The sequence below is a fragment of the Lepisma saccharinum genome, chromosome 15, assembly GCF_977018435.1.
Source record: "Lepisma saccharinum chromosome 15, izLepSacc3.1, whole genome shotgun sequence".
Classification (NCBI taxonomy): domain Eukaryota; kingdom Metazoa; phylum Arthropoda; class Insecta; order Zygentoma; family Lepismatidae; genus Lepisma; species Lepisma saccharinum.
The window spans coordinates 13418162-13431026 of NC_139243.1; the positions used below are offsets into that span (position 1 = coordinate 13418162).

Here is a 12865-nt window from a genome sequence, read left to right on the forward strand (position 1 = left end):
TATTACCAGTGGTTGGACATTTTGCATTGAATAACTGGAAAAAGGGCTCATGTTGTGAACTACTACAATGAGTTGTTATTGGTATTTACCAATTCTTTGTTGCAATGTTTTTGGGTATGCTGTAATAATAATTATTATGCATTTTTAGAAAAAACAATTCTTTGTTAATTGTTAGTCAATAGCTGACAAGTGTCACAGTAAAGCTAAACCCTGATACGTACATACTTCCTTTCCTCCTCCCCTGCCCAACAGCCAATTACTGTTGAGTTTCTAGTCTTGCTATTATTGCATTTCAAGTAGGATTCTGAGGTCCACTTTAGATGGAAGCATCTCCATTAGCATTTTTGCTAGCATAAATGCTTCCATAAATTTTATAGCAGACAGTACTGTACACGGAAGCATTTCCTGTAACATTCCGGTTAGCATTTTGTGGTTGTGATGAGAAGTGTGCAGAGAATGTTAGATAATATATACAGCACAAAAGGCTAGTGCCCAGTGTTTACAATTGAAACAGCTAATTTATTCTTCCTTATATGTACTGTATACACCATAAAATTTGTATTTAAACAATACCATTGATTTTTACCTAACACCTTTTTATAGAAAAACGTTATTCCTCTCTGTTGAATAGTTATCAGCTTTGAAAAATGCGAAGTGATGCATTGTTTACCTCAGCTGCCATTACATTTTTTACTCTTGACCTAGAGCTCACTTGTGATTGGTTATGCGGCGAAAAATGCTAGGTAAATAGGATCGATTCTATCCTTGAGAAATGCCATAAGATTTTTTACTTTATAGTCGATGCGCTAGCTACATTAACGACCGGCTGGCTTTGAAGTCGACGAGTGCGCCCACCAGCTCTACAATCAAATTCAATGCACAGTGTTGCCACACATCTACTCTACGCCACCATGTCCCTCCGTGCACAACCACCTTCCCATGGTCTCCATATTGAAGTTGCAAAGTACGGCAACAGTGTATCCACAGTCATGTGACTGAGACTTCACGTGGAGTAGACGAGCTGAATGACAGCTGCGCCCATTGACTGAAAGTTGAGTGTCATTGGATGAAAACAACTCGCCTGCTATTTATCCCCACCCACGTTTGTGACGGTGGATTCTTTAGTTCTTCGACATTAACGAAGTAAATGCGTGGACTATACACTACAGCATTTTGGTCGTGGCTTAAATGTTAAAACAAATGCGAAGGAAAATGCTTTTGTCTGAAATGGGTCCGAGTGTGTGTTGTAGCTAAAATATTGTGATTTCCTTCCAGACATATTTCTGTATGCCAATTGCTCTAATGATTTGATGTGGAAGATTTTTGTTCTTGGTCTGGAAAAGTCATGGAATTTTACCTTTATGAAGTTGTAGACACCCTGCTCCTGCTGGCTGGAATACATAGACAGCAGAGGGAATGGGATACAAAAAGTAATAGTTTTTTCTCTTGCATCACTAGAAAAACAGAAAAGGAAGAAATCTTGTCATGTACCTAACTGTGTAACACAGTATGTTTACTTTGTTTCTTCGCACAAAGTATAAATCTGTAGCTTATTCTCATTTGGTTGATCACTGTTACCTTGTATATTTTTCTTTTTCGAAATAATGTCTTCAATTTAGTTTATTAAAAAATGAAACAACTATTCCTAATAACATGTTGATATATAAACATAAATAATCCTACCAAATTTTATTTATGTATAGTTGAAAACATTAATTTGGGTAGCATCATAATTGCAATTGTCAGATATCAAAGCTGAATTGATAGGCCACGTATAGAGGCATCTTATATTAAAAATAAGTCAGATGATAACACTGCTGTCAATATATATCAAATGATGGGTATCATGATAATAAATAACAGAAGCTATTACATAGTAAGTACTCCATATGGTGGTTTTAACTTTTTTATGCATAAGTAGCAATTAGCAGACAGGAATAGCTGTAGCAAAGATTTTAGAATATAGCATTCTGATCACTTAATTAATACCTTTCCTATGGTACTGAAACAATGAAAATTACAAAACCAAATAAACATAAAACTTAGTAATAGCAGACCAAAATCCAAAGACCACCATCTTAAACAGTATAAAGGGCAAGAAACAATAATATGTATGACAGGAGAGCTTAATATTATTGCTGGTGTTCTTTGTATATGCAGGTAAGTGATGAGACAGTATGCGCCTAAGCTTACCCATTATGCATAACTATTTTCTAAATTTTCATCATCAGTGTGCCAGCTACCATGGTGGCTGATGGAGTTTCTTTGTCAGCGTCCTTTCATCGTAATAATCGCAATTAGTCGAAAGAGACAGAAATGAACATAAGGAGGAAAGAAATAAGAAGTGTACGTTTTGTGTTGCAGTGCTTAACCCTAGAACGGATTCCTAATAAAGTTTTCAACATACTGTACATCTGCTCTCAGTACCTTTGGTCTACATTCAGTAGGTGTCACTAGTTGTATCATTGAGACTGCAATTGCATCAGCCATTCTGCTACATGTGTTGAAACTCAGTCCAGGTCTAGGAGAGACAGTCTGTTCACTCGTGTAAGATTTTTTTGCAAGTTTTGCGAAAACGACATTGTTCTCCGCCCATTTGTTTCCTACATTCCGCCCATTTGTTTCCTACATTTTGTTAGTGGTATTTTGTAAACATTGTGTGCTGTAATTGGTGTGTATGAGATAAGATTTCTCCACAATTGCATGTCAGCTGACAGAAGAGATCGATGAAATTTTAGAGTGATTTCTGGTGGGGAAAAAAAAGTAACGTAAGCAAATGGGTGGGGTCTCACAGACCCAAAATGAAGTTTTAGGTTCAGAGGTACTACTATTTAACTCACACGTCTCTTTCCCTTGGGAGCCTTGTGGTGCATCGGCAACTCATGCCACCATGCTATAACATACATGTTACATGAAAAATGGCCCCGTGAACAAAAGTTTGCAAATGGTTCGTGAAAATCTTATTTAGTGATGCTGTTATTGTTGCCATTAAGTAATACAAACAATTTAAAAAGTGTGAACGAAATGAATAGATGTACATTAACTTATTTTATATTTATTTTTGCCTTTAAATTTCACCTAAATCTGACAAGTGAACAAAAAACCATTTCCATTCACGAACCGTTTTCAAGTTTTTCCGATTGTGCATTTGGCCTCAAATTATTGCTGGCCAGCTCAAAGTAAGACTTGAAGCTTTCCTTGCGACAAATGATGAATAGATTCTCTCGGGGTATCGACCAGGTGAGTTGTGGAAAATATTCCAAGCTTTCGAGAGCTAACATCACTCTCATCATCAGGGTTGAAGTGGTCCTTGTCAAGAAACTGCAACTCGTGTTATTTTCCTAAAATACTTTGAGATGTAGTACAACATGTATGAAATTGACCTCGTTGCATGAAAGAGTTTTGTTTTTATTTGTATTTAAAAACAGTTAGGTTCAGTTGCTGCACTCTGTATTTTAGGGGGGAAAAGGAAGGGGGAGGAGGAGCTGCGGTAGCTCAGTCGTTAGGGCATCTGATTACCATGCGAGAGACCTGGGTTCAATCCCTAGCATGGGGGGAGAACCAGGATTTTTTCCACCTGTTCAAGCTCCAGCACCCACACAGCATCATATAAAGTGGGTACCTGGAGGGTAAAGGCAGCCAGGGGCATGGTACTGATTACACCACCCCCAGCTTCGGCCATGATCAAGATAGTGTTGGGCCCTAACTCCACGCCCTATACACCTTCATGGCATGGTGCAAAGCACAGGGGAGGGGAGGAGGAGACCTGTGGACCCAAGAGACTTCATATAGGTGTTGCTTTGTTACATTTGTCATCCTTTTACTTGAGACTAGCCAAAAGTGCAGAAAAATAGTGTAAAGTAACAAAAATTCAATTATGCTTACAAACTAAATATTTCTGTAACTAGTGAATTATATTAAGATGGAGCAAAAGTTAAAACTCCATTTAACACTGGCATCTTTTGATTTTAATAAACCATCATTTCTAAAAACTTATAACTTCACCTCATCCCTCTTAATTGGCCCAACCTCCCACCCCATTACATCTATACAAAAAGCTACTGTTTTAACAAACTTGTTTATAATAAGCTAAATTCTAAGAGACAAAATAGTGAAGAATGTGAAACATAACTAGCAAATATGTGTAAAAAGGGCTGTGTAAAAAGAGCATTATCACCATAAAATAAGGTGAATTATTCTCAATGGTTCTTCACTACTGATACTCTACACACTAATCTCTTTTCAGTACATGTTCTACTATGATCAATGCGGAACATTGTAAGAGGTATCATAAGCTATATCTACGTAATTTGAATAAACACAAGATTCAGAGGATAAAGTTTTTATTAATTTTAACATTCCAATTTTCTGTTGCATACAAATAGTCAGTGTTGACATAAAAGAATGGAACATTTTCGTATGGCATGGTTAATTGTTTCCTTGTACAAAAATCTCACAAATGTCAGGTTGGTATTCTGTTCTCAGTACTTGATTGGGACATTATCAATTAAATATTTAAAAGGCCACTAAAAAGCACTTTCAGAAGGGCCAACAAATCAATACAACAGGGTATCTAATATCCAGAGCTAGAAATTTTAGGTGCTGCACCTTAATTTTTTTGTGTGAAAATGGGTAAAAAAGTGACTCATCCCCAAAATAAGCACTTATTTAACTCTACTGATGGTGTTTCGGTTGCACCTTTTTCACAATCTCAGAACCTTTTGCACCTTTTTGCATCTTTATCATTTTTTTTTTAATACAACTCGCATGCTGTTTAACCCCACCCACATTCGAGACACAGCTTCTTGGCACGCGATTCTTGTTTACCGCACAACAATGAATCGGTTTTCTTCCGTTCTTGGACATTAATGTAGTAAGCGCTCGGACTTTAAACAGTGCCAACAATGACGCGTTACAATTGCTAGAAGTTGTACTCTTTTTGTCCTATACTGTATTGTTTACGAATTGTTGTAGGAAAGCTGCTTTGTTTTCGTTTCCTTCTCCCATCTCAGCGAGCAAGGCAACTGCAGTGTGTGATCGACTGATCGATGCATCGGATTTGCTTGTTCACCATGCCAAAACATAAAGTAAATGTTGGGAAACTGCAGGACATTGTTAAACAGTTTAGCGGTGACGGCATTCAGAGTGATGGATCTGTTCTGAGGTGTGATGTGTGTCATATTTCTGTTGCTGTTGATGACAAACACCAACGCACTTGGGTTGTGCAGCATCTACAAAGTGGGAAGCATGTCAGGAATAAAGAACTACGAGATGGTAAAGGTAGGAAGCAACAGTAATTCATTGGTGAGGCGCTTGCATCTTCGAGTTCCAGAAATACAAACGATTTTTTCAGTGAGACAGCAAGGACATTTATAGCGAGTGGAATACCTCTTTCGAAACTTAACAATCCTGTCATGAAATCATATTTGCAAAAATATACTGGGAAGTCTGTTCCAGATGAGAGCACCTTAAGGAAATCTTTACCTTCAACCTCTTTATGAAGCTAAAATCTCGCAGATCAGGCAAGTAGTAGCTGACCATCCAGGCACCTCTCAATGGACATAAGTGAAAACCATGCTTTTAAAAACTTATTTTCCTGGCAAAACAGATAATGCAAGTGTAATGCAAAGTTTCAATGATGCATGTTTTGTATTGTGACCGGAGAGCGTAAAATATGATAGAGTGTGGTTAGTTCTTACAGACCAAGCATCTTACATGTTAGCTGCATTTTCTAATCTGAAGAATATGTATCCTAACTTAAAACATGTGGCCTGCATTGTTCATGCTTTGCATCCAGTTTATGAAGCTCTTAAATATGAATATACATATGTGAATGAATTTGTTTCTAGCATTAAGAAAATACTGAAAAAGGCTCCTTCTAGAATACAGAAGTACGTAGAAATTACGAAACTTTCACTACCACCCTCTCCCATCCTCACTAGATGGAGTACATGGTTAAAAGCTGCAGTGTTTATTTGCAATTATTTCCATACAATATCGACATTTTTAGATGTTTTGCCTAGTGATTCCTCAGTGATTCCAAAAAAGTTGCACTTAGACAGGAATTTCAAGATGAACTCTTATATTGTACATGGCTTCTCTTTCCTTACTACTGAAATCACAAAACTGGAGGAGCAGTGTTCTGAAAAGGAAGCACAGTGGGCTGTTTTGATGGATGTGCAACGAGAGCTGCAAAGTTTAGCCAAAAACCCCGATTCAAGAAGTTGTAACCAACAAGGATGTGGATTACCGGTTTAAAACAAAATACGCACCACTTGTGTCTGTTGACGTTGAACGTTCTTTTTCAACTTACAAGTATCTGCTTAGTGACCGCAGATGTAGCCTCACTCAGAAGAACATAGAAATTTTGAATTTAATCTATTTTAACAGTTTTCTAGATGACTAATTCTAAGCAAGTAAGAATGAGCATGTTTTCCTTTATGTCGCTTTCTAATGTATCAGAGAATTTTCTTTGCTTAGTTATATTAAACGATTTAAAACCAAAGAATACTCTGTGTTTATCCAGACAAGTTGAATCATATATGTATGCACTGCTCACAATAAATTTTACATCTGAAAATGAGCACCTATTTTAGCACCTTTTTTGTACAAAAATTGGCACCTTTTTTGCACCTTTATTGGCAAATTTTTGCACCTAAAATTCCTAGCTCTGCTAATATCCCTTTCTAAACACATGAATATACCAAATGTCTGAATGTAAAGATATTCATAGTAATCACCACGGACAAGTAAAATGAGTTTAACATAGCACCTATGACTTTTAGAATATGGGGATATTTTACAACAATCAAAAAACAGTATGGTATAGTGAAAATACATTTCATCAAATTTACAGGAGAAACTACTTACGGAACTGAATTTCTGTAGACTTTTGGAAGCTCGTGGAAGTGTTTTCTCCCTTTGTTCAACTTATATGGCTGGTAAATCATGTATTTTTCAACATAAATGTACCTCCGATGCACGATAGCTCTTGCCACCATTACCGTCAACTACATGAATCAAATGTTCCATGCGTTTGATTGTGTAACCCCCTGTTAGTGTAGCAACCACACGGTAGTTTTACAAGATGACGTGTGAAGGTTGCATTGTGAAAATGTTCCTGGATATTGAAGACCCACGAGATTTTTTAATTGAACATGGAATCGTCAAGGAAGAAATGGAATGTCCTAAATGTTCTAGTATATGTAAGCGAATTTTTTAAGCAAGCCGGTACCATGCAGTACATTTAAGTGTAGTGAAAGTGAAACACCATTTTTTTTTTCCCCCAATTTAATTTTGTTTGCCTAACCTAACCTAACGCGAATGGTTTGTGGATCAATTTTCACTTAAAAACCTTCTGTGAATAGTTTGTGCGGCATTTTATGGTTAATAAGTTTGGAAACACTGCATATCAGCTGACGATAGACAATGTGAGTCAAGATTTGCCCGCCATATTGTGTGTAACGAAAGCGAATTAGCAACAAACAATAAATACTTGAAATGTGAAAAATTACGCTTTTTTCAGTGAAAAAAAGCAAAATCCCACGTTCAAAAATGTTCCGCTATGCATAACAGGTAAGTACAAATGTAAATAATTAGGAAATAAACGAGTGAAATGTGTTTTCACTATACCATACTGTTACCCAAAACTGGTATACTGATAGTTGCACACACTGGCATAATGGACCATTGAATATTTCAAGTCTGTTCAAAGCTTGTCATTGATTAATAATGTTAAGGCACAATAATCTTCCTGGTTCCATAACAGCTGCTCCCAACTATGTTCATGATTAACAACTTCATTCTTAGTCCAATGTACTTGCTTCATAGATACACCATCAGCTCGTTTCCGTACATATTCTGAAATAAACAATCATATTAGTGAATTATTCAAATAGAGAAAAAAAAGGTAAAGTGCTCCCCTGTGCATAGCACCATGCCATGTAGGGGGTGTGGGGGTAACGCCCCACACTTTCTTGACCCGGTCGTGAGTGGGGGTGATGTGATCAGCATCACGCCCCTGACCGCATTTAACCCCCAGGGTTTCCCCCAGGTACCCATGTTATTCGATGCTGGGTGGGCAACGGGGCCGCTTCCATCGTTAAAAAAAGTTCCCGGATTTGAACCGGCCGGGGATCGAACGCGGGAACTTTAGCATGGTAGTCAGACACGTTACCGACTGAGCCACCGTGGCCACATTCAAATAGAGCATAAAAATATATTATTTCATCTGACTTCTGTGCGATAATCTTTACAAATTTGTATTGGAAGAAGAGGATGGAGTGTGTAATACTGAAATGGGGTAGACACTTGGTTCAAGAGCTTTGGGAGGGTAATTCTCATGTGTTTATCTCTGGGAAATTTAAATTATGATTGTCTTGCCAAACACTGTAAATGGCTCGTAGTCTTGCTTTTGAAGGTGTATGCTGATGTTCCTCTGATGTGCATTTCAGCAAGAGTGGCAAGTCTTTAGGTCTGTAAACTTCCCAATTAGCCCCGTAGTCCCTTATTATCTATTTACACAGGGTGGGCCATATGTCACGAAGGGGTTTCAACAGAACATACCTTTGCCATATGACAATGGTATTAATTGATTTCCTGGTTAATTTGTAGTCATGGACACTTCTGCATTGTAACAATCCCATTGAGTTCCAATGGAGTAGCTACAACCAAGAAGTAACTGTGACTGCACATTACATCCAGGTGATTTGTTTTACCTATGTATGAAAAATTCGTGTCCACCATTATTGACTTCGCACGCAACAGCTCTTGCCACAATATTAATCATTACACGTGTCAATGTTGCCAGTGTTATAGCTTGGATTTCTGCATGGATGTTCTCCTTGAGCTGCTGGATTGTCTGGGGTTGGTTTACATACACCCTTTTATTGAGGTATCCCCAAAGAAAAAGTCTGCTGCTGACAAATCTGGTGAACATAGAGGCCAATGAGTGTCTGCATTTCGTGAAATGATTCAATGCCCAAAAATGGTCCAAAGGAGTGCCATTGTTACCTGGTGTGTGCATTGCGGCTCCATCTTGTTGAATGGTGGTAAAAAAATCCCGTATATGTATTTTTTAGATAACAAATAAATTAGATGTTCCCACAATTAACATGGTCATTATTCAGTGTTGCAAGGGCAAAAATATATGGACCCAATTATCTACAACAGGACACCCGGTTGCCGTGGCACTTGAATTTATAAATTCCTTTTTCTTTAAAATAATATTTAGTTCACTTATGGAAATATCCATGATCTTTTTTTAATAACACAGTACAGATGTGTTCTTTAATATTTGTGTGTTTTCTGAATCATGTGCATCATTAAATGAGAATAATAAACATGCCATTATAAATTTTTGCACTGCCTGCTAAATTTTAATATCTACAGGGATGTAGTTTTTGCCATATATTAAAATGTATTGCATAGTTATTCATGTTGTTACCAGTTGAACCTTATTTAGGAAGACCTCTCCAGAGCAAGAATTAATCCAATCTTGTATTAATACATGTCTACCCCTAATGTAAAAGATCAAATTTTACTTTCCATGCACTAGGAACATGTAGTGGGTGAATGGATGTGTAAATATAAGGCAAATTGTCCAATCACAGAAAGCAAATTTCAAGAGTTAAATGCAATGTCAATAACTTTGCACAGAACTGTAATTTCATTCTTTAAACTCTCCCTCTCGAGATGGGAACTTTCGGGTGTGCACTTTTGAAACTAGCAGTAAAAAGAAACTTGATTTTCTTTTTTCTTCAAAATTATAGGATTCTTAGCGGGGGTGAAATTTGTACATATTACCTATCAATAATGAAAGGTTAAAAAAGAAGAAAAACATAATTTTATGCAAAAATTCATATTTGGCATCCCCCTATGGCAAGGACAATAGACCAACAAAATAATGTAATATGTAGCAAGTCTTGTTGAAATTACATAGATACTTCTATAAGAAAAGCAGTGTTCCCATCTTACGGAAAACAAAATTCTGGAAAATCACTTTTAGCCCTATGGAAGTTGAATGGATCAAATTTGAAGGGAAGCACGAATAAAGACCACTCTTTGAGGATGATTTTCTTGTTTTTAAAAGAAGGGAAAATATGCAACCAACTGGTAACCCTGAAAATTGGAAGGCTCCCACTTTTCACTTTCTTTTTATTTTCAAAATTCAATGTTCAAAAGCTCTCGAGAACACGAAACAAATGTGATACAGTGGAAACCGAATTTTATGTTCCCAGATATTATAGAACATGACGTTTATAAAATTTTCCCATGTTTTCAGTTTTTTCATCTTGGTTCCCTGAAAAATGTGAAAATCTAGGTTCCACTGTACTACCATCTTTGCAGCCAACTCATACCAATGTTACATTTAAAATTAAAACTGAACTTATCACCCCCACACCCCCCATACACCTTCATGGAGTGGTGCCATGCACAGGGGAGTACTTTACTTTACTTTTACTTTTTAGTACAATATAAAATGTGCGGCACTTCAAAAAATTGTCGAATAAATAAAAAAAAATATTACCTGTTCAAGAGACAGCTTTCTCCCAGCAGGCAGTGTGTGTTGCAAAGGTCCATGCACAATTATACAGTGGCGACAGACTGGCTGTGTACAATTAGTGGCAGTGAGGTATGGATATTTTTCAATAGGAAAGAACCCTATGTATGTAAAGGTTCAAGATTGGTAATTGTAAAATTCATTATTTCATTTAGCCTTCACCACTCCAATAATCTTGCAGGTGAAAGATGCTGAAGAGCTGTTTCTGATGTTTAGAAATGAAAACTAAAGGCACTATAATTACACTACAATGATAGAACTCAGAAAAAGAAACTAAATTGCTTTTCAATAGCAAGTTTTTAGAAACTGACTAGTCCTGCCATTAAGAAGAATGCATCAATCACAGCTATTTAAGTGGATTGCACCATTCTTTCTCCAGTTTGTGCAGAATAAAAGTCAGTCAATGTAGTGTGGTACAATGGCCTTCCTTTCAGTACTTGTGAAGTTGTTGATTCAATATGAACCACTACATAATCTCCAGGCTTGATAGATCGTAAATTACTAGGATCAGTATCACCTGGTATGTCGGCATTTTTAAATATTACTTTGATATTACTATCATTTCTCCCTGCTAGGTCAGATTTTGACCTCTTACTAAAACCTTCCACTAATACTAGTTGTTTATTCCCTATTTGCATTTCATTAAGTTTCTCAGCTTCATGTCGAAATAACGAAACCATTCTCTTTAATCTTTCATTTTTAACTCCTTGTGGAACATCATCTTTCATTTTATGATAAGCATGTGTTTTTGTTCTCATGCTATACGCAAAAAGAAATGCCATATTATACTTCACTTCTTCCATGAGTGTAAGTGTATCCTCAAACTCTTCTTCAGTTTCCCCACAAAATCCACATATAAAATCACTAGAAATTGCAGCTGATGGTAAAATTTCTCGCACCAATTGGATTAAATTTAGATAAGCCTCCCTTGAATAACCTCTTCTCATACGCTGCAAAACCTCAGTGTTGCCACTTTGTGCTGGTATATGCAGACTTTGGCAAATGTTATTTCTCTCTGCTATCAACTGAAGGACTTCTTCAGGAAAATCTTTTGGATGGGGAGACGTAAATCTTATCCTCATATGTGGATCTATTAATGAGATCTCATCTAACAAATCACAGAAACGCAAACCTCCTTTCTTTGGTTTATATACAGTCCTAAACCCCTTAGCTAAGCGAGTTTCCTCATCAGATTTAAGTGTTCCATAGTGATGGATCTCAGACATGTCACGGTAGCTGTTTACATTTTGACCCAATAATGTGACTTCTTTTATGCCTGAATCTGACAAATAACGTACCTCATCTGCTATGGATTTCAAAGGTCTTGAACGTTCACGTCCACGAGTAAATGGCACAATACAGTAACTGCACATATTATCACAACCTCGCATTATAGACACAAATGCTGTAACTGCATCTTGGTTCAATCTAACTGGCATTATATCTGCATAGGTCTCATCCAATGAAAGTAACACATTTATAGATGCTTCACTTCTTTCTGTAAGAGCTAGTAACCTGGGCAAATCCCTGTAACTATCTGGTCCAGCTACAACATCAACACACTTTTCTTTTTCCACAAGTTTATGTTTCAAACGTTCTGCCATACATCCTAACACACCTATCATCAAGGGAACACCAGATGCAGTTTTCCTTGCATTCTTTATTGCTTTAAACTGCTGTAACTTAGTCCAGATCTTTTCTTCAGCATTTTCTCTGATGGAACATGTCATAAGAAGTAGAACATCTGCATCACTCACAGATTTTGCCTTAATAAAACCATGCGACAGTAAAATCGACCACACAATTTCCGTATCATTTACATTCATTTGACACCCATGAACTTGGATAAAAACTTTCCTCTCCTGTCCTAGTGCCGTAATATCATCTACATATGGTATTTCATTGCCATTGTTGCCTTCTTGAATTACATTAGGAGGATGCAGAAAAGATTTTAAAAATGATTTTTCCGTATCTGTTTCAATATTAAATTGTGTTGTTCCAGAGCTATTACTCAAGTTTCTTTTTACGGACACTACAGCGTCACTATTTATACCACTTGACAAACACGAAATTCGTTCTAACTTAGAATTAGCTACTGATAAAACCGGTGTTTCACAACTATATATTCTCCTACAAAAATGCCGCAACTTTGTGGATTGAAATCGTGCTGAAGAACAAAGAATCATTCTGAATGACGAAAAGTAGAAAATTGATACATTCATTTCCTGTATTTAGACATATTCACTTATAAATTCCAAACAAAAACACCTGATTTCGTGTCATTCAGATCAAGCGTGTGGTATT

General features: G+C 36.8%; 1 protein-coding gene across 1 annotated transcript; it reads right to left on the reverse strand.

Moving 5' to 3' along the window:
* Positions 1 to 4326: 4326 nt before the first annotated feature.
* LOC145999601 (mitochondrial tRNA methylthiotransferase CDK5RAP1) lies at positions 4327 to 12865 on the reverse strand. Its single transcript, XM_083136649.1, has 2 exons — positions 10529 to 12865; positions 4327 to 7860 (listed from the first exon to the last, which is right to left on the reverse strand). The coding sequence occupies exon 1, from the start codon at positions 12781 to 12783 to the stop codon at positions 10912 to 10914; it is 1872 nt and encodes a 623-aa protein (XP_082992775.1). The 5' UTR covers positions 12784 to 12865; the 3' UTR covers positions 4327 to 7860; positions 10529 to 10911.